Here is a 27,107-nt window from a genome sequence, read left to right as displayed (position 1 = left end):
TAAACTTGATGTGTCAAGCCCATAGACTGGTCAAGCCCTGCTCCTCTACCCAATTTGATGCATTATACCAGAGTAAGATGTTGCTAATTTAATTAAATAATCAGGAATTGGTTAAAAGATGATAACTTAATTAATTCATAATGGTAGAATCATAGGGTAGAATCTATTAAATAAAATGTAAAGAATGAAAAACATAACCATGACAATTCAAAACCAAGTTCATATTTTTGATGAAAGACGGAAGAAATGGCTGAGTTACAGAACACTAAACATTTATAATGACCAGGTGGTAAGATCGGACAATTAATGTACCTATTAACATTGTATCCATTATGTGCAAGCTACACCTGAGTTATTATCAATTTTTTCTTCTTTTACCTGAATTGTCGATTTTTATGAAGTTATTTTATGTTTCTAAATGTTTATTTTGGAATGTATAACTTGAAATCAAATCTTAACATGCAAATAAAATAAAATATCAATGCAAAAATGTTCTGATACATTACCTTAACTTTTGTATGTTCACACACTTTTTATAATGCTGCTTTTGTTTTACTCCATGGATGTGTACTTCTGTTTCTTAATGTGTGCTTGCTGTAACGTTTGAAATGTGCCAGTTTTAGGATTAATAAAGGATTTCTGTGACAGTTACATGTGTTCGGTACGTGTATCTTTCCATGTAGCTCACAAGAAGTAAATGGCTAAACAATTATTTCGAAACATATCTTTAGTCATGAAAGTGAAGAGTTGATTCCCAGCCGGCTCTTTAATATATCATATTTGATAAGTCCAAACCTCTGTGGTTTACTCTGTACAAACAGGCTATTTTTATTTTCATCATATTTTTATGAAAGACAGTTCTGTGCATAAAGACGAAAACATATCTGTCTGTTTCTAAATACATATTTGCTTATATAATACATAGATTACAAACTGTATGAAATCAGACCAAATCAAAAATCTTCAATTCACACTTAGTCAAGAAAGAAATTGACTACTATTGGTCCATATTTATGTTTTGTAGTCTTCACTTTGACCTAATAAACACTGCTCCCCAACCAAAACACAAAACTACATTTAAAAAGTCCCAAACATTTTATTTCTTTAGCGTCATTTCACCTTAATGTTTATTCTAAAATCAGCATTTGTTCACCTTGATATAATGCAGTATTTTTCAATATACAAGTATCAATAAGCATGACTAAAGGATCACAATGACTTTGTTATGTCTGTGTTAAAGAATTTCCCATATCCTATTATATTAAAATATTTCATATAGTCTGTATTTAAACAGAAGTTTAATAATAAAAAGTGACTTCCCATACAAGGCAATTATAGAATTTAATCAGAGTGGGAGTCTCATAAATTATTAGATAATCAGAAACAAAAAGAAGAAATGGACAAACGGAACAGGGATGTCGTCAGAGGAGTTCTGAATGAACGGAGAGAAAAGATGACAGTTTTTGAAAGGACAGATCAGACTGATGAAAAGGACTTTCCACACATTCAAGGCAGCGACAACCAAGAGGTCCACCGGCCTCCAAACATCTCAAACGTCCCTGCCTTCTACAGATGAGATTACGAATTTGTTCGACACATTATAAGGACTAAGAAATAAAAAAATCACACGTTCTGTCCTTCAGGTTTGATATTAAAGAATGTTGTTAGAGCTCAGATGCCGTGTGTACAAATACTCCTGGTGACACTCAATAACAGTCTTTGAGCGCAGACATACTCATCTTCCCCATAAACCTAGTCCTAAGCATACACACGTTTGAATTGTTTTAGTAAAGACTGCTTTTTGAACAAAAACACTTCACACATACGTTTGCCTGGACTGTATCTGAACGATACCTCAGTTTGACAGCATTGTTCTATGAGAATAAACACTGATTCATTCAATCATTAACATACATAATCACTATCATCATCATCATCTTGGATTTCTTGCTTTTTTTCTCATCTTCCGACGCACAGCTGCAGCTGGGTAAAAAGTTTCAAATAAGCATCGGAATCGATTTATTTGTCTCTCTCTCTCAGTCTTTGCAGTGTCCTCCACATAGTTTGATTTGAGTGACGCTTCAGGTCAGTTCAGCTTTTCCTTAGAAAGAGATGGTGGACCGGAGCTGGAGCAAGAGGGTTCCTTGAGTCTGACTCCCACTGCTTTCACACACACACACAAACGCACGTACACCGATTCACATCCTCACTTCAGTGTTCCCTAGTCTCCACAGTCCCACTGAAGATTATTTGGAGATTTGCTGTTGGAGGTGGAGCAGGAACTCGTAGTACGACAGGGCCGACTCTGTTCGGTCCTCGATCATGTTCTGCATAAAAGTGGGTTTCAGCTGGCTCTCTTCCCTGAGAGTCAAACGAAAAATAGTTGTTAGTCGCAATTGCTCTTTCATTTCAAGGAAGTGATAAGAGGAGTGTTTGTTTGTATTATCAAAACTCTAAAGATCTTTGGATGGCATCATTCTGATTCTTCCATGTTGTTCCCTTATTAAATCATAATATTTAAAAAAAAAATGCCTTCTGGATTCTGTTCAAGTTTTAAAACCAAAAAGAAATAACCCTCATGAGTAGCTTCAGCGGTACACAGTTTAATGATTTTGCAGCTACGTTTTTGGTCAGTTCAGTTGTCACTGACTGTAAGCTGAACAGCCAATATGTGAAGATGTAATCTGTTTTTAAGGGGTTTTGTCAAATTTATCTTAAAATGAGATAACACAAGATCACCTTCCAAAATGTGAATCTACCAGCAGCTGTTGGCTGGTTTTAATTCCCCCACACTCTTGCTATTTGATTGTTTACTCTCTTATTCAGGATTGTGTCTGTTGCCCACCTGATGACATGCATTGGGGGGAAGAAGGGCCTCTGATCCCTCAGCCAACCGATGAAAGCTCTGGTTCTCTGCGACTCGGCCGTGTCCAGCTCTGGGAGCAGATACTGTGAGAGGAGAGAGCGACAGTCAGGTTTCATCATCAGGGAGGAGGATGCCTTGGGTAGAACTTCAAATATACTGTACACAAGTTGTGACTATCATTTGATCCTCAGGACAATTTCAGGGAATGTGTTGGTGCAACATGAGGTTTCCTACCAGGTTATCAGGCACAGCAGCGTAGCTGGGAACTCCCAGGACTTGTGAGAGGAAGTTGGGGTGGCAGTTCCGTCCGATCCACAGATACATCACCTTTCGGAAAAGAAGAAAGTACATATTGAATACAATCACAAACTAGGATGGAAATCTGGAACACATTTTTTGTATGCAAAATGTAATTAATGCCGTACAAATCTTCCATCTTACAATGTTAATGAAGGTGAAACATTATTTGTGTATCTGCTAGGGATGTAACGATACCAAAAACTCACGGTACGATAATATCGCGATAAAAAGTCCACGGTACGATATTTATCGCGATATTGAAAAATAAAGGAAAAAAATGTGTTATTATTAAATAATAAATCTGATTTGTACAGCATTTTAGTAGGATAGTAGTATTTTAACCCTCTGAGACCCACATAGGACATTTCCGTTTTTGTATATTTTTGTGTTTTGCCTAATAAATTGTCATTTCTTTGCAGTAAAATCAAGTTTTACACATCCCAGAAATCAGCACAACCTCAGCTAATGATATATGTCATACATTAGAGACTTATATACACTATAATAGGGGATATTTGCCCATAAATAAAAAATAAATAAAAAACGGAGCTTGAATGTTTTACTTATTTCATTAAAAATAACTGCTAACCATAACATTGAAAGAAACATTCAACACAGAAAATTGCACACATTTATTATCATCATAACAGATTAGAAGATTCTAACTTATTCTGTTCATTAGTTATGCCCATTCTTTTGGGCAGTGTCCATGGGCGCTTTTTTTGCGAGGAATTGTAATTTTTTGTCCTGCCAATTTTGAAGAGTACACATGATATATCATGTCCACAATCACACATGGCATGCTGAGCAGATTCGTCTGAATTTTCATCAACATTGTCCCCTTGAAAAATCTGCTCCAAAGCCTCAGCTGTAGTAAACGTCCTTGCCATACCTCAGGCTACTTTCAAAACACTAAAAGAACGTATTCCAACTTTTATTTTGTTTTCGCGCGTGGAATTATACCGGCTCTCGTTTCAGTAAACATAACAACGGAACTGACAGGCAACCCTCTGAATCAGACTCCGATTGGCTGTGACTGCATCCACTCAGAGTGTCCGATTCAGAAACGTGACTCTTTCATTCTTTACGTCACAAACAAAGATGGTGGATGAGAATAGATCTATAAAAGAGAAAACGATAAGCAATGCGCCAGAATCAAGGTGAGACTATCTGCATCTTTTAAAACTCTACGCTCATTCGCTTCACCAAAATAAGTAAACACCTCTCAATGAAAAACTTAATGGAGTTGTTTATTGCCGTTTCTGTAGTTTAAGAGGAATAACACGGCATGTCTCTGGCTGAAACAGCTGAGAAGTTATGACGCTTTGAACACACCGTGATCTTTGGGATCGTATACGGCCCCGTGGGTCTCAGAGGGTTAAAGTGTCAACAATATAATAATCAGACCCTGCAATAGAATAAATAAAGTTTCACTTTAGTTTTTCAAGTAACTCAACTCTAACTCACTCACTCACTCAATCACTTACTCACTCACTCACTCACTCACTCACTCAGCATCATCATGGTGATCTTTTAGGAATATGAGCATGTTCACATTTCCAGGTAGAAGCTGGGATGTTTGGGCGTTTACAATATCCCCTGCTGTGGAAAAAACTCTCTTGCTTGGTACTGATGTTGCTGGGACAGAGAGATATGCTTTGGGCAGTGGGTAAAACTGAGACATCTATTTACTGCGATATCGCGATATATCGTTACATCCCTAGTATCTGCCCCGGCATATGGATGCAAACCAACATGTATAGTATTGTAGGCCTACTATTGGAAGTTAATGTTGAATGATAGAAATTAGAGGCTTGAACAGGGAAAATCACACAATCTGTGTTTATTATCCCTCTTGTAACATACTATAACACTTCAAGACATAAGCAATCTTTTTTCAAACCAAGCTTCATACCGTTCCAGCATCCATGAGGAATGCTGCCTCCCTGCTGAGCTTCTCAACAGACAGCTGCAGCACTCTGGGCTGAGGGATGGTCCGCTCATTGATGTTCAAAGCTCCCTGAGGACACAGGAAACACAAGGTAAAAGATTACTCAGTAACAAGGAGACACTTCAAATAAGATGGGAAACTATTGAGAGGAATGTTCAGGTTCATCCCACTCCTAAAAAAAGCTGTGAAAGACTAAATAATGGTCTTTGTTGACAGAAATCTCAGAGGGAAATGTTGATCCTTCTCACCTCATCGGTCAGATCGTCGACACGGTACAGAGCAGGGTGGATCATCAGCAGAGAGTAGACCAGTGGCTGGTACTTCAGCTGAAGCATGGCAAACACACGGTCATCCAGTCTGGTGCTGGTGCCCGTCCTGAAGGCTTTCTGCAGGATGCACACACATCAAAATACTAATTAGAGTGGCTTAAAACAGAAGATCTTGGGTTTAAAATGAGTTTCGTTAGTGTGGAAAGTGGTGGACAGTTCATTTTAGTGTTCTGTGTTTATTCAACTAGTAAATTAACTAACAAGGAAAAATATAACCACATCATATAGAACATTTCCTCTGACTTTGAACAAATAAGTAGTTTTAAGGGTAGCATTTGTCAGCAGTGCATTTGGCGTGTAATGACAGTTTTAGGGGAAGAGCAGACCTGTTTAAGCAGGGCGAGGATGAAGAGAGGGAAGAGTCTGAGGCAGGCGGGGGCCAGTAGGCCGGGCTGCTGGATGGTCAACACGGACTGCCGGTACGACGTAAGCGAGTCGATGGCAGCGTTGGTCATCGCATCTCTGGCGTCACTCAGACTGGCCGTTGCCGAGCGGTCCACAGCTGGAGGGAGAGAGGGATACATTTGCATTACAATCTTATTCTTTCTTGTGCAGGATGTTGTGTTATACATATTTTAAGTGTGTTGTATTAATGTTGTTTTTATGAGTTTTAGCATAGTCTTTAAGTACCCTATTAATATTATTATTAATTGTTACATTTCTGAAAGCACAGCTGCAAACTCAGACCTTGAAGAGGTTGTTCTCGACATATTGCATATTTTTTACAGTGTTTGAGCAGACTTGGATAATCATAATAGTTTAGTGCAATAAAGCTATTTTAAAATGTCAATGCAACTTTAGGACTTCAGTATTACCACTTTAATGAGCAGCTTAGAACAACAGTGGTAGTGCCATTTTGTGAATAATATTAGCGTTTGTTCTCTAAGTGACTGCGAGATGAACCGACACAGATCTGACTGCTCAGTATGCAAGGGTTGCTAGGCAACCACCGCTGTCGCCACTCATCTCCATCTGTCAGGGCTAATAACAGTGAAGTGGATGCAAACCCTGCAATGATTTGGTATTGAGCCAATCAAAAGACTATTCACTGCAACAACGGAGAATCATTTGCACGAGTGATGTATTACACAAATCCTAATTTATCTAGATTAGACACACAGAACATATTATGTGATCAAGTATCCAGAAAATGATCATCGGCATCTCTCTTGGAAATATGCATGAATATATTTTAACTTTATCTTCAAATCCCTGCTTAAAGTTACAATACACAGGAATGAAAGCAGTTGTTACACGTCAACTAAAATAATGAGTTATAACCAGTGTTGGGACTAACGCGTTACTGTAACGCCGTTATTTTTGGCAGTAACTAGTACTCTAACGCATTACTTTTTTTAATTCAGTAACTCAGTTACCGTTACTACATGGTGCGTTACTCCGTTAGTTTTTTTATATAGTCAACAGCCAGGCGAACAGAGATGAGAACTGTACTTAAGTACAGTACTTGAGTAAATGTACTTAGATTCTTCCTGTGTCACATGCGGAGACGGGCTGTGGGCGTGTTTGTGTTGTTTACTAACAAGACTATCATGGCGGCGGCGGAGCTCAAGTCTAGTTTCTCCACCTGGAGATATTCTCACTATTTCACTTTTGTCGAGCACAAAGAAAAGAACGTTTTAGTTAAATGTAAGTTGTGTCTTGGCGGGTCAAAGATTCTATCTACTGCCCAAACCAGTCATTCAAATCTCTTAAAACATCTGCAAAAACAACATGCTGGAACGAAGCTAGCTAAGACCACAGAGACTCAGCCGACGCCACTCCACCTCCACCTAAGCAACAGCGGCTGGATTTTAACCAAGGGACTGCTGGCCAGGGAAAAGTCGATAAAGCCATTGCACGGTATGTTGTAGAACACATGCAGGCTATTGCTACAGTGGAGTCACCCGCTTTCAGGGAGCTAGTTAGCATGATAGCATGTCCGGGCGGCACACGGCATATGGAACACTTTTTCCAACTACCTGGAGAAAGAATATACAAAAATGGAAAGCCAGCTAATATCGATGCAATCCAGATTGCATATAATGCATGCCAAGTTGATCAACAGATTGTATTATTCTCCAATGCAATAACAGTACTGAAATGAAGGCTAAGGGCATTAATGGGAGCCATTTTTCTAAGTAACTAAAACGTTACTTTTCACAGTAACGCATTACTTTTTGGTGTAAGTAACTAGTAAAGTAACTGAGTTACTTTTGAAATGAAATAACTAGTAATGGTAACTAGTTACTGGTTTTCAGTAACTAGCACAACACTGGTTATAACAAACATCAGGTAAGAACAAGTGCTGCATGAACAAAATATATCAAAGATAAAATGCGAAAACAATTTAATTTCATAGCTAAATGTGGTGGAGGGGGATCAAATGAGTTGCTACTGAAGGTGTGAACCATTACTCAGATTATCTTACACAATATCCAATAACTCTGCAAAGAACCGGGACATCTGGTTCCTCAATTTGTTATCATATTCATCTACTAAAAGGGGAAAGATTCTCTGTGCGCAGCAGGGTTTAACATGTGCAGGTATAAACATGATTTTGTGGCACACCAAACAGGTTTTATATCAACCTGGGTTTATATTTGCATAATCATTTATTCTTTGACATTTTATTGTCTGGAAGGTAGCTAAATTGTGTTTAATAGTGCAGTACCTACTAGGGCTGCTCAATTAATCGTAATTAAAAATCGCGATTATGGCTTGCAACGATTACGAAAACAACGTAATCGAAATAAAACGATTATTCTTTTATTATTACTTTTTTATTATTTTTTTTTCAGTTGAATTATAAAGTTCAGGGTAATCAACTGTTAAAAACATACTGTTCAAATGTTTTTTCTCCAATAAATGGATGTTTTCAAAGTCAATGAATAATCGCATTTAATAAATCGCAATTACAATTATTGACCCAAATAATCGAGATTATGATTTTTGCCATAATCGAGCAGCCCTAGTACCTACCCATGCAAGCAAGCAGCCCGCTGATGGCTTGAACATCAGCTCCAGCAAAGATGTCCGACAGAGAGTTGACCACAGGTAGACACAAGGTGTGGACACGGATCCTTCTCTCTCCTGTAATAGAAAACACATGTTATTCAAACAAAACAGGCAAAGATTAATTATTTCAAAATGTCAATATGGCTTTAAAAAGACAAAACAACATTGGCTCTGTGTGTGTGTGTGTGTGTGTGTGTGTGTGTGTGTGTGTGTGTGTGTGTGTGTGTGTGTGTGTGTGTGTGTGTGTACCTTTGCTGGACGTGTAGAGCAGTGCAGCCTGGAAGGAGACGACTTGCAGGTCGTCAAGGTTTTCCTCGATGGACATCTGAACCGCAAAGCCAGCGTCTGGGTTCACGTTGGGAAGGGACAACAGATCCGTGGAGCGCACAAAGAAGTTTCCGTGGAACGTGTGGATGGACAGACCTGCAGAGAGAGAGAGCGAGACAAAATCAATTAAGTTAAACTGACAGCTACATCTCGACTGCAAACAATATTATCTTCCAAATGACTTACAGAAGATCAAAAATGAAGGTTAAATTACGGAAACATTTGAATGGATTCAGGGGCTATATTGTTTAGTTCTGCCTACAAAATATTTAAACAGTAACCAGACAGTGCTACTATCAATAGCAAAGACAAAACATCCTAAAGTAGGATTAGTTATGAATGAAACTATTCTGCAGAAATATATTATAGAAGAAATAAGGGGTTCCTTTTCCCATCGCATTTACAAATCAGATGTGAATGAAAGCTAAACATCTGGGAATGCACATTCAGGTCAGCTGGACAGCTGTCGTGCTGCACACAGACCTTTGGTGCAGCGTATCCTCATGACGGCCTCGAAGCCGATCTTCCTGGTTAAGTATCTCTTCAGATCCTTCTGGAAGCACTCCACCTGGGCGGGGTTGCGCTGGTGGTGGTAGGATGGGTAGTAGTAAACAGTCCCTGCAGAGTATCTGGATATGCAGCCTGCGAAAGGGAAGCAACACAAGAAAATATTTATTGGCCGTTTTAAGTATAGATTTACAACCCTACACACTGTCTGCACCTTTTGAGAAACTTGTTTTGTTTCCAGCTTCTGTCTCTGACCTACAATATATAAAAAGACGTTTTTCACCTATTTTATAGACCGATAACTTTTTTTTTTAGCCCACAAAAACACTTTTATCTAGAAAATAAGGCCTGTGGTTGCTATAAGCCTAAAATGAGTTCAAAATCCTCCTATAAGAAACACATCATGATTTGTCGCATAAACGTTGAATGCAAACTAGGCATTTAAAAACTAAATTGCAACATTTCAGTTTCTCTCTTCACCTTCTATCTATTTAGTGCAAGACTTACCGAGCGATGCCAGGTCGCAGTACTGAGAGCTGAGCAGGAACAGGTCAACCGACACCTGCTGGCCGGAGCAGTCCAGAGCCAGCTTCTTGTAGAAGTCTGTCGCTGGGGATAAGTGCTGGATATCCTGAGGGAAAACACACCATGTATGACCAAAATTGAAAATCCTGATTACCCAAAATAAGGCAAAATCACAACATTTTTATATACTTTTTTGTAGAAAAAGACTTGGCTTCAAGACTCCCCTCTGAATCTAGGCCTTTAAATTAAAGAAGAACACAAACGTTCCCATAATTAAGTGATTGCTCGGTCAGGGTTGTTTTTGAGTGCAGTTAAAAGTCTAGCTAGAATTTCAATGTAAATGTGAAATGATCAATCAAAAAACAATAATAAATCACTCCGATTACTTTTTAAGTCAAAGTTGTTCTTCTTCTAACCCGGTAGACATAGGCTTGTATATTTTATTCCTTTTAAAAGACAATTGTATATTTCAATTGTATGAATATATCTCTGGTATTTATACAATGCTGCTGTAGAATATACGTCTCTTTAATCAATCACTTTCCATCTGTGTTTCTCTTACCTTGGCAGATGCCCGTTGGTTGGGGTCTTCTCTGGATTGAAGGGCCCCCACACCGAGGTTAGGCAGCTGGGTCTGAAAGATGGTCATGCGCCCTCCGGTGGGCGACAGCAGCTTGAAGGCTGCTTGCAGAGCTGAACCCAGGGCGGACTGGGTCTCCATTGTCTTTTGAAACAAAGTGGGGAGGCTCTTCAGCAGATCCTGCACAAGCTGAAAAACAAAATAAAAAGGGAATGAGTCGAGTGTTTGAGTCACATGGACAGTAGCTACAGTGAGTGTCAAGCTTAACATTCATAAATAAGACAAAATGAGAAGGATTTGAGTGCTAATCTACATCAAGGTTATTCAATTGGCGGCCCGTGGGTCAAATCCGGCCCCGGGGTGATATTTACTGGCCCTTTGAGTATAATGTTAAAAAGTAATCTACTTTTTTTTTTAAAAGATTTTTTCTTGGGCCAGAGTGCCTTTATTCCAGAGAGGGTGTTAAATTGAGAGATAGAGGGGAAGACATTGCCTGAAAACTTCGGCGGGCTCGGGTTTCGAACCCACCTACTAGCTGCTGTAGTGACAACTCCTGTCATTTGTTGCATCTCTGCGTGAAGGATTAGATCATTTCACCTAAATTAAATCAAATGATGTTGATGGTTAAATTAGCTTCACATGTAGGCCTACTGAGTTCTGAACTTGCCATTTAGATCTAGAAAGGCCTTGGGGCTATGTTGTTTGATTGAATTAAACACAATATATGCACTCCACTATGCTATTGTAGTATTTACTGTATCTGAAGCTCTTAATATGATTGGCTCATATTTCAAGCCATCTTTTTCCCGGCCCCTCGCTTTGGATCATTTTCATCAACCGGCCCCCATTCCAAACTCATTGAATTGCCCTGATCTACATAATATTCACTTCAACAAAACACCTGATATCAAGGAACATTTTCGTACCTCTTTGCATTCATTGAGGTTTACTAGAAGGCTGTCTGGTGTTGGTAAAAAGATATCTGTGGGGGTCAAAAGTACATATTTAAAACTCTAATATCATAGCAGTGATATAGACAGATGTTCAAGTGCAGAAACCATGAAGAAATTAATTAAATTAACACATAATAACAACAAACAACCCTCTTCATGGTTGTATGCTTCTGCCAACTAATTGAATTGCATCATTAAACTCTTAAAAAAAACGATTTATTGTAACATTAGGCAAAATGATTCCGGTACATTTTGAAAGATTTTCACCAAAAACAGAAAAACAACAGTCTACCCAAAAAGAACAGTGATCTCTTGATAGCTTTTACATTTATTAGTGTCACTGTCTGATGCGCCTCACCTTCGATGTCCGACACGATGAGCATCTGAGGCTGTGAGAGTCCCTCCTGGAGGTTGTAGAAGTGGATGGTGCTGTCAAAGGTGATGAAACCTACCTTTGTCCGAGAGTCTCCAGGAAGCCTGGCACACAGACAAACAAAAACCTTAACGGAGCAAACTTTAAAGTTATTTGTGTGCCATGTTTTGGCAAAATCAAGTGTATTTTTTAACCGATAAGAAATAACTTATACTCAGAAAAGAATGCATGTAATCTACATATGACATTTTAAACAATTAAGCGAAATGTGTGTTGGCCCACTGTACAGTTTAAAAGCACTGTTGATTTTCTTAAATAATAAAATGCACCTGGTCTCTTTCAACATTTATAACACCTGGAAATGAAATGCTGTACATACGCATTGATGTTTTCCAGCATTGACTGGCAGAACACATTCAGGTAGCCTGTTTCCACTGCATTGTGGGATACGTCGAGAACGAAGAGGTAAGCTGCAGGCTGGGGGGGCCTCAGCTGTGTAAATCAAGGCACATAAGGTAAGTCAAGATCGATGAAAACACAGCATCACAATTATATATAGTTTGGGCCTGTGAACTAAAATGGAAATTAGCTATTCATTAACAATTAACAGAGCATGCAGATAACTTACAGTTCCTAAGCAACATTAATGTCAATAAAACCGGTTGAAACCTACCATGTATTCTGAAGGAGCAATGAACTCGATGGTGGCGTTCTGGACCTCGGGTCTTTTGTGAGGCTCTCCGTACGATCGGCTGACTGGGTTGTACATAAACTCCTCTGGAACTACACACATACACAACAGTTAGTGAGGTTTAGGTATGAACTACAGTTCCCTGTAGTTTGACTAATTCTATTCTCAACCATGAGCGTGAAGGACCCAAAGAAAACACGTACAAAACTGATATCAATATTATCATCATATCATATCATTGGATACTTGTTTATCGAATCCAGTATTTTCACTGACAGTGGTTCTTTCAGATGATCGTATCTGAAAGACCTCACCCCCTTTCTTACCATCATTGACCCGATGACACAGGTTGCACTTCCACCTCCTCTGGTCCAGGAATGAGACGAAGGGGTTGATGTAGGTTCTGCAGGACCGACACCGGACGATGGTGCTGGATGTCACCACAGGAAGCTGCTGCAAGGAGACCGCAGAACAAAAGGAAACTGTGTGAGAAGGGCCTCTAGGCAAACTCATTTCTTGTAACTGGTATTTCAACAAAGTCAAAGTTGTCCTCAATTATCCGGGGAAAAAACACAAATTCATTCAAAACCCTTTTTCTTAGAAAGGTGTTATGAACATTTGCAGTGTTTAATCAGTAAAAGTAGGAGATATAGTCATCTAAATATAAAGGAAGATAACTGAGGATGAAGATCATTTTTGTAAAAGTATGTGTCGTCCTCTTGAGGACACATACTTTCACGTTAATACAATAAAACATATACAGATTACCACCCCAATTTGCTGCGCGGTTCTTAAATCATTTAGCCACAGTAATAACTTCCACATTAAAAACGACCCTTGTCAAAAGGTATCACTTGCTGTTAAGGAAATGTATGTATATTACTCACTTTCCTAAACCAGTATGAAGTATTTTCCCTTCACATTCTAAAGCCTGGTTTGCCAGAAAATGTGTTTTTCCCAGGGATGAATGTAGTTAGGTTTACCATGTTCCTCTGAATCCATTACCCGGAAAACAGGTTATACGTTAACAGTTTACATGACTGCTAATTAATAATGTTATGATAGAGAGCCAAATATTAAGACATTATTTCAGTTGATGACTGATGTGTGCAGAATAAATATTAGAGAGGGTTGTTACCGAGAGGTCTTTAAAGGGGTGGAGCATCAGGCCCAGCGGCATCTTAGCTTTATTGAGCAGCGACTGAGTCTGAGGGATGCTAGTCAGCGTGCTACGAAAAACCCTGGAGAAACACAAACACAGCGTCATAGTTACTTTCACTGCATGCAGAGATCATGTTCAGTATTTCACAAGCTTAAAACTGGTTTTCTAGGAACAATTTATCCAAGAAACTTGGGCAACATTTGCAAGTGACAAATGATATGACAATTAATAATATCATTGTGTGATTATTATTTGCTAATGCATATTTACTACTTCTCACACTTCTTGGCTAAGCTTGGGAAAATTCCTTATTACGAAGATGTGTTGCAATGTTGTTAGTTACAGTCTATGTGCACCAACAGCATGACCTTTAACTCAGTTGAACTGAGAATATCCTGATGGCCTCCCTAACTTCCAGAATGCTCCTTTCATTATCATCAAGCTTTCTCCTCTCTCTCTCTCTGTGTTTAAATATGCAACCCAAATTCTATTCTTCAACAAAGACAGCTGAATGGTTTGATTCTCTATCCACATTCGATAAATAAATTCCCGCCACAATTGAGTCTCTCAGTATTCCTCCATGGCTTACTCTGGGTTGCAGTTGATCTTCTGCAGGTCCTGTGGAAGGCAGGGTGTCGGAGGGGGGGTGGGGCTCGGGGGTAGCAGGTTCCTCTCCTGCAGCAGGTTGACCACCCTCAGGGACTCTGGGGTGTTGGACTGGAGGCTCATGGCTGCCAGGGACGGGCTCAGCTGCTGGGCGGGCCCGGAGCCACCAGGCGGCTTAGAGAAGAGAAAAATTAAATACTTAGTTAATCTATTTAACATTAACGTATGAATGTGAAATCCTTTAGCATGGATGGCAACCCATGCTTTGATATATGCCTGTTATATGTATATGTGTATTCATTGCCTCAGAATCTGAGCCCATTTAAAGGTCCCATGTCATGGCCATTTCTACTGATCATAATTCCATTGTTGAGGTCTACTAGAATAGATTTATACTGTGCAATTTTACAAACTTACATTGGTTTCTCATACAGCATCTCTGTATAGTATGAGTATTCACTCCGTCCTAAACGGCTTGTTGTTTGTGACTTTGCAGACCGTTTACATGCAAAAAAGCTACATAACACACAAGGGGACGGGTAATAACCAGAAAAGCATGACATGGTACCTTTAAAGCCAAAACATCACAAGACCTAATGTTTCCTCTAGCATGTTATCTAATCACAATGAAGCCATATACAGTTATACAGTTACTCTCCACCATATGTTATTGAAAACAAATGAAGCCATGATTTGCCTTTTTTTTTTTTAACATACATTAAAACGCCCTTTGGTTGCGTAAACAATGCAAGTATATCACGTGACAATAAAGCAAATGTTATGTATAGCTGCTCCTCCTTTTGTCAACTTTGCCTCTACAAATTCTCAGAAGTGATATCTTAACGAAGCTTGAGGGAACACTTTTTGTTGAACAGTTTTAGTTTGAGCTTCTGGCTCAGGAAACATCGAAGACTGATGAAAGAAAAGGCAGAGGAGCGACAGCCAGAGAAACTACCAGAGTATGCTGAACAGAGGAATGAAAATAAAAGAGAAAATACAGGCAGAGGGCAGGGTCTCTACAAACACAAACACACATTTCTAGACTAGTGGATTCATGAGGGGGATTATTCTACATATTGTTTTTAGTAGAACATTTTTTATTGTGCATTTAATGTTTCCAAAAGGCTTAGATCGACAAGGGAGTCTTGCCTGTCTAGAAGGTGAAACGCTACGACACAAATGGTAGAGCATTTAGTTCCACACCGTTATGGATGAGCTGACGAACAGCACTTGTGAAATGCTCTAACGGTCTTTACATGGCTGGGACTCACTTGCTGGTACGGCTGATGTGCTTGAGTGTAAGGCTGCGTGGCGGCCTGCAGTGCAGGGTGCATGGGTGGGGGGGGCGTTGTGAGGAGCCGGGCTGTTCTGGTACCCAGGGGGGAGGGAGGGGTAGTGGCCCAAGTGCCGACCCGGTGGACCGTGCTGAGGCATGCCAGCTGTAAAAGAAAAGAGAACAGAAATAAGGTCAGCTTTGCCCTCTGGATTATATTTGATCATATATTATACTTGTCCAAACACTGCAAGTGGGGAGAAGCTTTGAAAGTTTAGTAATCAGACTGTAAATGGGGTTTGGGTGAAATAATCTAATATGTCGCAGAAAATGGCCTTACCCATTTTGTTGTCAACATGATTATGGCTGTTTGATGCTTGGGGGCCATTGCCAGCCATGGTTCCTGTTGCAAAACAAACACAGATGTGAATCATTTTAGTGACACTTTTGCTTTTTCTATCCCAGTGGGCTAACCGCGGCGGGCGATGGAAATGGAATGATCTGTTTTACAGTAAAAGCAACAGAGAAGACACAATAAAGTAATGAAGCAAAACAACAAAACTAATGACGATGCAGATGATGGGAATTGATGTATGGTGTCTTAAAGAAATATGAATACTTCTGTCTTTCTAGGATGTTTATTCATATGGGATGTCTGGTAGGAATGGAGGAAAGATAGGCAAACAACCTACAAACAGGAAATACGTTACCAGGGATGCACTGATTCTATAAAAATACTGTTTACATTTGATGTCAAATACATATTAAAGAGATCAAAGCAAAAAATATTGACCAATTTGTGTTAACGTATTCTCTGCTGTAAATTGGAGCTCTATAAGCTTATTCAGCAGAGATCATTACTTGGTGTCAACTTTGAGGTAAAAAACAAAGAATTAGTGCATCCCCAGATACAATGACCAACAGCACAGAGAGGACAGGATGGGCATTACAGCACTGACACTAACAGCTACAGACAGATTAAGCCACACCTGGACATTCAATATCCCCGTCCTGGCAGTCGGGCTCAGTGGGGGGCAAAGTGCTGTTAACGGCACCCCCACACTGAGCTGGCATGTAGAGGAAGGAGGGGAGAACAACAGAAGGGTATCAGATTTAGAACAAAAAACTAAAATGATGCTTATAAACAAGACATACAGTTTCAGACTCAGCACTGACATCTGATTTCACAATCAACACGGACCAACAAAATGTTTGCACTGCATAGAGTTAAAAAAATTGATGTCGCCATCTTTGTTGGTTGTCGTACCTGAGGACACAAAGTACGAAAATGTAACGTCTCAAGATTTTAAAAACCCTTACCATCGGCCCTGGGGGGTGGAGGTTTGACATTGGCCATTGGCGGTCCAGTGGGAGGGGCTATGGGTTTCATGGTTGGTGGTGGGCCTGTAGGTGGGGGGCCATAGGATGCTCTGCTTGGTTGGTATGTGTTAGGAGCCATGGGATTCATAGGTGGAGGTGCCGTACCTAGAGAAAAAACCCCAAAACAATCATTCTTAGGGCTGCTAGTCAGATTTATTTACATATATTCAATATAGATTTTTGATTACTCTATTGATATTTCTGACAGATTAATTGAGCCCCAGTTAACAACATAAAATGCTTAAAAAATAGTGAGAAATTACATACACATTTCAACAGAGAAAACTAATAATTGAATTTCAAACCAATTTTTTTGTTGCATTTTTGTTGGATAAAGGACTTTAACAACACATATCAAATAATCCTTTTACTTTAAACCTCCAATTGTTTTATAAAATGATGAAACCCTTTCAACCAACATCCTCTATCATCTCAGACATTAACATCAGTCATCCAGCATATAGAGTTAGGACTTTATGTCAACAACATTACTCTCATGTAAAACAAGAACACTCATGAACATGATATGTGGCAATACTGTGGTATTGTAGAAGAGATATGAGGCGTCGCTCTCCGATGGGTAACATTATTAGCTCAGAGTTAAGCCGACAACAGCTGGTGGCTCTGCTGACCCACAGCCAGTTAATGTCAGAACAGTGACAGCAACAGAGTTCATCTCCACCGACAAACCAGCCAATTCAGAGGTGTCTGCTCCCAAAGAAACTCCTTTATTATCCTATTGAGCAATAGTTTCACATTTTTGTATTCTTATATTGTTCCCTAAGGACATGGTGGTTTTTGGCTGCAACTAACGATTATTTTGATTGTCAATTATTTGAACATGTTTAGTTTTTTTGGGCTATATGATCTCCCCTTCCAGTTTTTCTAAGTCCAAGGCGATATCTTTAAATGCCTTGTTTTATCAATCCAAAACCTCAATATATTCAGCTCTATAAAATATAAACAGGATATCTCCATATTTGAAACATTCCTGCATGAAAACATTATTAAACGATTGATCTATTGTGAAAATAGTTTGCGATTACTTTTCTGTTGCTCGACTAATGGAATCATCAACTAGCAGCTTCACTGTATAACCATACACAATGGATGAGGCTGACTATTCTTACAGCAGTGACAGCAAATGGCAAGTACCAAGTATAACGCCAAACTATTATTTATATGGAAGATATCATTTCAGAGACACAAGGCCTTGAAGGCTTAATTAGAGTAGGGAGTAGACTGAGATGAAGCTGAATGATAAGGACAAAAATGATAACCCTCTTTACTTCACATTGTGCATTTCTTAATTTCATAACGGCACTGTGATAGGTTACTAGTGGTGCACGATAATTATCGGCTCGATAATTATCGGTCCGATATTAGGAATTATGACGTCATCCTGATAAAAGTATTAATAGCCCCGATAATATACAATATATATTTTGGGTAAAAAAAGAAAAACATACTGCGGTGTGGGTGGATTGGGATGAGGGGCGCTTGTTTTTCCCTCGGCTCCTCCCGTTTTGCCAGTACTGTGGTATTAGTGGTTTAGGAAGAGGGGAGTTTTTCACAAATCCAGCGCTCCCTAACTCATGCCTGGCTGTGACGTAAATGGTGTGCGGCCGTGAAGCCAGGACAGTAAACAAACATGTCGTTGGTAGTATGGGACTATTTCAAAGTTTCAAGTTAGATGGTTCGCTTGCTATTTGTATTAACAAATGCAGAAGTTCCACGAGGAGGGAAAAAGGCCACGAGCTATAATACTTCCAACCTGATTAGTCACCTGAAACATCGCCATCGCTACGATGGTGTGTTAAAAGCGTACGAAGACGCCTGCGCTGCTAAACTAGCGGCGAATCCAAAGCCAGCTGCAAAGGCACCGGGGCTTTTACCTATCGACGAGGCTTTTGAAAAAGGCAAGAAGTTTGCCAGAGACGACCCCAGGGTTAGTTTTGTTCATAGTAGCAATGCTCATGTCATTTGCTCACTACTACTCTTTTTTTTTACCACCAGGTGTGCAAAAACTACAGGTACATTTAATATTAGGGCTGTCAGTCGATTAAAATAGTTAATCGCACATTTTTTATCTGTTCTAAATGTACCATAGAGGAATATTTTTCAAGTTTTTAAAATATGCTTTATGCTAATGTTTATTATCATTTGAACAATGACAAATATTCTCATGAATATTAAACACAACAACCTCTGAACATTACAAATATTCGCCTCAATTCAACCTGGAACCTCTCTCATACAATACAAATGGTGTGTGTGTGTGTGTGTGTGTGTGTGTGTGTGTGTGTGTGTGTGTGTGTGTGATGGATCGTTGGAGCTATGTGCAACTCAAGGCTATGCTCCAACGGGAGCTGCCTGGACGCTGCAATCATGTTGCGCACTATCCGTGCCGAGTGTGCTGACTTTTCGTACAATGTCCCACTGTCTGGCTTCCTGCATAAAGTCAAGTGCTCGGCGCAGTTGTGGCGAAATGTCGCTCCTCTGTTTTCATTTAAACAGCTCCTTCTATCCATTAGCGCAGCTAGCTAGCACCAGATGCTAACAACAACAATGCACGTAAGGTCTCTCTCTCGCTCGGGCCACACATACACACACCCTCCCGGTCCTCCCAATAGCCAGTCGGTGCCTGCCGGTGAGCGTGGAAGTGTGGTCTGCCACAAGCGGGCGGCAGGAGCGGGGCTCTCAGCATCAGCTTGTAGATGGTATTTTAAACTCGATGCGCTCTGAAACTACGGGGCGGCCGAGAAAAAAAAAATACACATGCGTTAATCGCGTTAAAATAATTAGTGGTGTTAATTATTTTTTGCGTTAACTTGACAGCCCTATTTAATATATATATATAAAATATTATTATCGGTTATCGGTATCGGTCTTGAGAAGCAGGAAGTTATCGGTATCAGTTTCAAAAAACAATATCGTGCATCCCTATACAGTGTTTCCCACAGACATGAAATATACTTGCGAAAAAAAAAAGTTTTAACAACATTATTTATTGACTTTTCATTCCGGTATAATCATTTTGCGCAAAGATGGCACTGTTTGCCAGAGCACTTCATCCTTCTGGGATTTCATGAAGAACAGCTCCAACGCCTGTGTGTATGGGAATGCCTCTGGTGCTGGTCCATTAACTGCCAGTGTTTCCCACAGATCTGAAATATACTTTGGGGGGTGGTGGTAGCGGGGGGGGGGGGGTTGAGGTGACGTGCAACAACATGAACCTTTCTGTTGGTCGCTTGTTAGCAGACCCTTCACGCGATGGCAGAGCGAACAGGTACAGGCAGGGCCTATAATTATAGCCCTATAGTTTAAATCTACTACCCACACATGAACATATGGAAATGGGTTACTATTTTAAAAAATAAATGTATTTATTAATGTATTTAGGAACCTATCCATGTGATTTTTAGTGGGGGTCGACCTCAAATCCTCTAGAGGGGTCCAGGGGCATGCCCCCCCGGTAAGATTTTATTTTTTATTTTGGAGTTAAATGCATCAATCTGGTGCATTTTGAGGGGGAAATAAAGAGACTAGATCTATGGAAACACCTATATTTAACAGAACTGTATACATTTCAATAATCCTAAAATCAAGGCCATAACCAATAACATCCCATTTCCAATATGAAAAAAACACTGAAACTTGTTTATTAATTTAGTTTTGGTTCATTTATAGTTGTGAGTGTGTCTGTGCTCCTGAATCAGCCTCTCCTGTCTCCCTCCTCTCCCCCTGCTTCCTCCTCTCCTGTCTCCCTCCTCTCCCCCTGCTCCTCTTTGAGGCAGCAGCAAAGACTAGTTTTCTCTCAACAAGTTTTAAAAGTGTATCTTACCTTTTTTCACCTAGTTAACTTTTTATTTATTTATTCATGCATATTTTACTAATCACATTACATTTCATTTAGCTGACGCTTTTATCCAAAGCGACTTATAATGACCGATTACAGGGACATTCTCCCTGGAGTAACTAAAGGCTAAGTGCCTTACTCAAGGGCACACTAGTGGTGGTGTTCCTGGCGGGATTTGAACTCACAGCCTTCCGATCTTCAGCCCACCTCACTATCCATTAGACCAATCACCCTCTCAAATAGAAATATGTGTTTACATAAATGGTGACCACACCGTTTGAGACCCACTGAGAACTTAGACTAAGTTAACTATCTAAACACTCAGAGAGTCCTTTACCTCACCTGAGCTGAGGTTATCCCGAGCTTGAATGACACACAGAGACCAATCAAGGGCTTTGATTTATGATCTGTATGACAGTGGCCATGTCGGCAGGCCACATCATGTGGACAGCCAGTCACCCTGTGTGAGGCAGGCCACTTAACAGGCCAGAAGGAGGCGAGATCAGAGCAAGGGAGCGAGGGATCATTGTCTACAAGTTAATCGATCGCAGATGGCGTCGTGGTCACGGACGAATAAAAAAATATATATAAAAAAAAAAATGTTATAAAAAAAAAACTAAAAAAAAACTAAATGGGGCGCGAAATATACTTGGGCGGCCGTTAATATACCTGGGCGGCCCGCCCAGGTATAGTCTATGTGTGGGAAACCCTGCTATAGGTTACATTTATCTGAATGCTTTTACTTAAAAACACTTTTTGATAACGTAGACTATAAAACTCTAAGAAGCTCAATTGAGCCAGAACTGTTCAAAAGATTATTCGTGCCGGTGCCAAAAATGCTTGACCTTTAAAAAATTGCTGGTGTTACATTTACAGTAAGAAAGCGTTCCACAGAGTAAACATCTCCACAAAGACACAATCCGGGGAGCTGCTTTCAATTGTCACCATTGTACTGGGCAGATATGCAGACTGGGCTGCTGGGGTAGAGGTAACTAAGATCAAGCAGGCTCTTCCAGTTAGGGGTGTTAATGTGAACAGCAATCTTTCGAGCCAATACCACCATAACATTTACAGATATGCAGGAAACAGCCAGACTGAGGTCATCATGTGACCTCTGCTTCTATGCAGAACTACTTCCCTGTCCTAAGCTTTAAAAATGCAGACACTGTGGCCGCAGATTGCAAAACCAAAGTCATACTTACTTCCTTCAGATAAAAAGTTACTGAGATTCTCCATGAGTGGTCTTTTGTTTCCGGCTAAACACTTCTCAGTATTCCAACAGTAGTTGTGTCAGAGAAAAGCTCTAACTTCACAGAGTGAAATTAAACTACTAGCTGAATTAATCAAATGTTATGACTGCCCGTACGAATAATCTGTGGGATTTCTGTTAATATCGCCAGTGGAAATCAAAAATGTTAACAATACAATATTCCCCCTAAATTGAAATTAAGATGTTACTCTATCCAAAATGCCACGTCATGCTGCTAAATAAGAATCACACACAATTCTGATTTGAACTTTGTACAGATTCAGAGTAAATTACTCCGTGCCAAAGACTGCAGCCAGCTATCATGTACAAAGTAGGAAGAGAGGACAAGGTCCGCCTCCAACATATCAGCACTCTTGATACGCACATGTACATCAGTGAAAGAAAACAATGACAATGAAAGACAAGACAGAGTAATATGGCTATAAAAAAGGTTTTTAGAAGAGGATCAATCTTAAAAACAGTCTTAGTCTTTAAAAAACAGACAAAACACATATTACTGTGGCTAAATAATGAGGACCCCGGACTTAATGGGCTAAAGTTCACCTGCCTCATTTATTGAAACTAAACATGATTCATCTTTTTATTGATGTGACCCAAGGAGTGTCTGCATCATTATATGGCATTTAAATTGGCCCTTTTGACCACGTCGAATCAAACCATGCTGCACCGTCTTGCGTTCCCAGTTTTACGGGGGCGGGGGAATGCGTTGACGTTCTGGTTTCAAGTTTAGATTTGCCACTTCCTGTCTGCCTGTTTGTAGACTTTTTTCAGGTATCTGCTTTATTTTATTGATTTGCTTTGAGCTGTAGAAGAGTTGTGTTGTGTTAAGTTACTGCTGATGAACAAACTGTGTTTATCTACTGTTGTGAAGCTGCTTCTATGACCATTAGTTAGAGTCATGGTTACACACATCTTAAAGTGGGCAGCCTTTTGGTAATGGAGATACAAATGACTGCTGTCCTGGGAGGACGTACTGAGTGAAACCGAGTCAAGCCAAGCTAGCAATTGTGTATTTGTGTATGGAAAATCTTATCCTTTATTAAAAAATAAAAAAGTGATGTGCATATAGATGGAACAGTTCAGAATTTCAGTGGAGCCTTTGTGTCTTACCTGGCTGGATATATCCATGCAGAGAGGTGGGGGGGCTGCCTGGGCCTGGAGGCTGTGCGCCACTATGGGAAACATGGGCTGCCGGTGCAGAGCTGTAAGCTGCCGATGACGGTGGCAGCAGCGGCGCTGTCGAGCTTGCAGCTGGGTACACATGATTGGCCATGGCGCCACGGGGAGGGGTGCCCATGGAAGAGGGTGACCCCATTGGTGGGGGAGCGTTGTTGTACTGCCATGTTGGAGGCATGTGCTGGGGCTGCTGGGGGTTAGGGTAATAGTTACTTGAAGACATAGCAGGAGGAGGAGGTGTGGCCTGTGGAGGGGGCAACCTCGGACCAGGGCTGGCAGGACTGGGGGGGGGGTGTGGGATGGAGGACCTCCCAACAGCGGTCTGGGTCATCAGCGGCTGGCCTGGAGGAGCTGGTTGGTAGGAACTGACTGGGGGGAGCAGGTTGGTAGGGCCCAGAGGGGTAGAGTTCCAGGGCCGAGGGGTGCAGGGAGCTTTGGCCTGCATTGGATTGTAGGTTGGTTGTTGAGTCATTCCATAGCTGCCCCCTGGAAGCTGCTGCACAGCAACTGGATTCTGTGACGGACCTGGAGCAGACAGGGAGAAGGAAGGCATGTTAGGACATCTCGATCAAATACCAAATACAACAGGCCAATGTTTGTTTTAATAAATATTACATATCTCTTATCATAAGACGACACAGATCCTTCCAACGAGATGGCCCTTTCAGACACTCTTTCAATGTTTCAATGTTAGAGCAATTCAATTTTCAGCGGCAAATTTTCACGACTACTATTAATTTCAAATTGTTGTTCAGCAGTGCCCAATGCCCAAATCTGAAAAAGGATTGCAGCTCTCTAGGTAATGATCTTGTCCCACTTGACCAGAGCCCTTATGCAATGCTTCTGTGGTACTTCTAAAGGCCCGGACACACCAATCTGACAACAAAGAACTGACACAGACCGACCCCGACTGTTGCGTCGCCTTGCGTCTCTGCGTTTTGGCCATGTGTCGCACTGGAACACACCGCACAGACTTCAGCTGACGGCCAAGAAGCACGTACGAACTGCGCATGCGTGAGTGGCAATAACTCTCCTTGTCAGCAGGTGGCGGCAGTGTGTATTTGTCATTCAAAAGAGGCAAAAACTGGAAGACAGACTGCGTGATAACCGAGAGAAGAAGAACAGACTGCGTGATATAAACAAACAACAAATAGCGTGTGCGTTCCATTTTCACTCTACAGCGAGAAGCTCATGGGGCTTATCCGAACCTGTGTCGAGAGCTGGAGATAAATTCAATCTCAGATTTGCCTTCTTAAATCGTTTGTTTGGGTCCCTCACTTCCGTTTAGCTTCTCATGCACTGATTCGCTAGCTGAACAGCCAATCAGAGTGATTTATTTTGCCGACTTTTCGGCCGAAAAGGCGTCGGCCCGGCTGAAAAGACCCGACGGTGCGGGACACACCAATCTGAGTAGGGAGTGTCGACACTCATCGTTGGCATGACGCCCACCGATGCAGATAATCGGCCTGGTGTGTCCGTGCCTTAAGGCTTAGAAGCCACATTAGCTAGCAGTTTCTTAAACCCAAGAAAGTCCTTGGTAGCACAGATCCAAAAGGTGAATGGAAAAACAGATGGTGCAGTACTGGTAGTGTAAATTTACCATAGTAAAACCAATCAGATCCACCAAATTACCAAGGAACTGACAGCCCAGGGTCTAATCTCTTTACCTGGATTTAATTCCATGATCAGCCCTCAGTGACAGTGAGTAGGGGGCTCTAAGCCCCTACTAGACACCTCAAGCTGTTTACATAACGGGAACATTTTCAAATGCAAACAGATGCACTCTAACCACTTAGTCCTATACAACAAACTCACAGCCAGGCTACGAGTGTGTGTGTGCTCAGGCTGAGTTCAGGTGAGTTTCGCGGTGTCTCGCAGACCCCATGCAGCAACCAGGAAACGACCCCAGTAATCCAGCTCACACTGTCCGCAGCAGCGAGCCCCACAACATCCCGCCAACACGGCACCCAGACCCCACGCAGCATTCTCAACTGTTTGTCCTTACTGGTGCCATTTTCTGGTTGCTAACGCCATTGTAAAACATAATCACTGATGTTCCACTGTAACGGTGGTGGACTCATCCAAACAGAGTGGGCGATCTGACCAATCAGAGCACAGTGGGCTCATAGGGAGGGGAAGGGGGGCAGGAGCACCAACAAGCCATTTAGGACAGAGTGAATACACATACTATACAGAGATGCTGTATGAGAAACCAATGTGATTTTGGAACATTGAACAATGTAAATCTATTCTAGTAGACCTCAACAATGGAATTATGATCAGTAGAAATGGCCATGACATGGGACCTTTAAACACAAGCTGCATCTTCACTGTGTAAGAAAGCTCCTAAACCTCCATCAACAATAGGGTTGCAATCAACCAAACTTGTGTCAGATGTCACTGAGTGGGTTTTGTTTTTTCCACAACATGCCTGGGAAACTGATACAAATATGTAAGTAATCTCTAATGAAGTTGGTCATTGTATGAGCCTGCTGGAGAAAGCTCTGTAGCAACAAATCTGGAGCATCCCCAATTTGCCACATGTACACTGAAACGTAGAAAGCAAAAATGTCCAAGCTACCAAGCCTGCAAAAGACTAGCAATGCAAAAAAAGAGAGGGGACTAATAAACATGAAGATGTGATTATTCAAGGACAGTGTAAATGTATAGAAAACACTCTAAGAAGGTAGCTGCTAAAAGAGTATTATTTATGTTTTACTTTGACAGGAAAAGTTTCGGCCAGTTTAGCAGCATGACAGGAGCAGAACAAGTGTTATCATATCACCGCTGTTGTGTTTACTGGGAGAATATGGGACTGACCCAAGACTCGTCTTAAAAGTTTTTGATGTCTGTTAACCCGTCGTGTTGTCAGTCTTCCAACAAACCAAAGGTAGCACACGTTTGAGTTAATTGGCATGGCAAGTATAGTTGACACACCTTATATCATTTCAACCATCTCAAGTCAGTAAAGTAACACAGGTCAATATTAACCTAAAACCTCGCTATTGCTTCGCTTCCTTTAATTACAGCGGTGTTAGGAAAACTAGCATTTAGCAAATAGAGGCAAGATCCAAGAGCTGCTAATTTTAGCGTATTACTTTAGCGTATGTCGGCTTAGCTCATGTTAGCTACTTTGCCTTTACCTGTCTTTACTTTCATAAAAATGCTACTCACCATTCGTGTATGTCTGTCCTGTCCCGGTCCCATTCTGAGAGTTAAACCCTGCAGTTGACATTTTGAAATAGACACCAGGACTTAATTTAGAGGTGCTTGGGTTGGCGAATAGCTAGCTTACGTGTTAGCTAGCTAACTAACTAGCTGTTAACGTTCAAACCTGTGGCTCTGACGATGCGGTGTTTACTAAAAGCAGCGACTATAGCAGTGACGTTTCCTTATTTCTTAAAAAAAGTAAATAACCTGACTCGTTGATGATCACAGAGCCATGGTTATTACCGAAAACCCCGTCCAACTACCTAACGGGTGAGTAACGATAGGCCTTGTCAAGAGTAATCGTGTAAGACACTTCTCTTTCACCGGAAGTTGGGATCACCCAGACGGATACACGTAAAACTCGTCGGGCATGCGCAGTATGTACACGTGGCATTTCCTCTGCTCTGGTGCTCTGGGTTTTCCAGTGTACTGGAAACAAGAGGAGATAGTGAAGTATTTGTATTGCGTGTATTTCATAGTATTTTTACAGTATGTAATAATATAATTTGGATGTAGTAACATCTGCCTAGTTGGCACAATAATAATCTCACAATCACAAGGGTCATTTTGACCTAAATATTAAAGAAAGTTTTTAAACTGTGATCATGTTCACAGTAGCAAGTGTTTTCATTTAAAGAGATACCAATTCACACTTCCTACCCAGCACAACACAAATAAAATGTCTTATTAGTTCATGAATGTACATGATATATAGCAAAACTGTTATCTAACAAGCAGAGATAAACCGTTTCAG

At 40.7% G+C, this 27,107-nt stretch overlaps 1 protein-coding gene across 1 annotated transcript; it reads right to left on the bottom strand.

The window, feature by feature from the left end:
- Positions 1-747: 747 nt before the first annotated feature.
- Positions 748-26,702, bottom strand: sec24a (SEC24 homolog A, COPII coat complex component). Its single transcript, XM_034206443.1, is given in 25 exon segments — positions 748-2,361; positions 2,846-2,949; positions 3,101-3,193; positions 5,082-5,186; positions 5,366-5,503; positions 5,773-5,948; positions 8,426-8,536; positions 8,711-8,884; positions 9,272-9,430; positions 9,803-9,926; positions 10,383-10,589; positions 11,327-11,382; positions 11,712-11,830; positions 12,106-12,218; positions 12,400-12,509; positions 12,744-12,870; positions 13,556-13,658; positions 14,169-14,359; positions 15,457-15,519; positions 15,521-15,624; positions 15,799-15,861; positions 16,448-16,525; positions 16,779-16,943; positions 23,078-23,668; positions 26,318-26,702. Coding segments are annotated over 25 exon segments (3,450 nt in total). The 5' UTR covers positions 26,379-26,702; the 3' UTR covers positions 748-2,246.
- Positions 26,703-27,107: the final 405 nt, after the last annotated feature.

This window comes from Gymnodraco acuticeps, unplaced genomic scaffold (assembly GCF_902827175.1).
Source record: "Gymnodraco acuticeps unplaced genomic scaffold, fGymAcu1.1, whole genome shotgun sequence".
Lineage (NCBI taxonomy): Eukaryota > Metazoa > Chordata > Actinopteri > Perciformes > Bathydraconidae > Gymnodraco > Gymnodraco acuticeps.
This window is presented reverse-complemented; position numbering and strand designations above follow the sequence as displayed.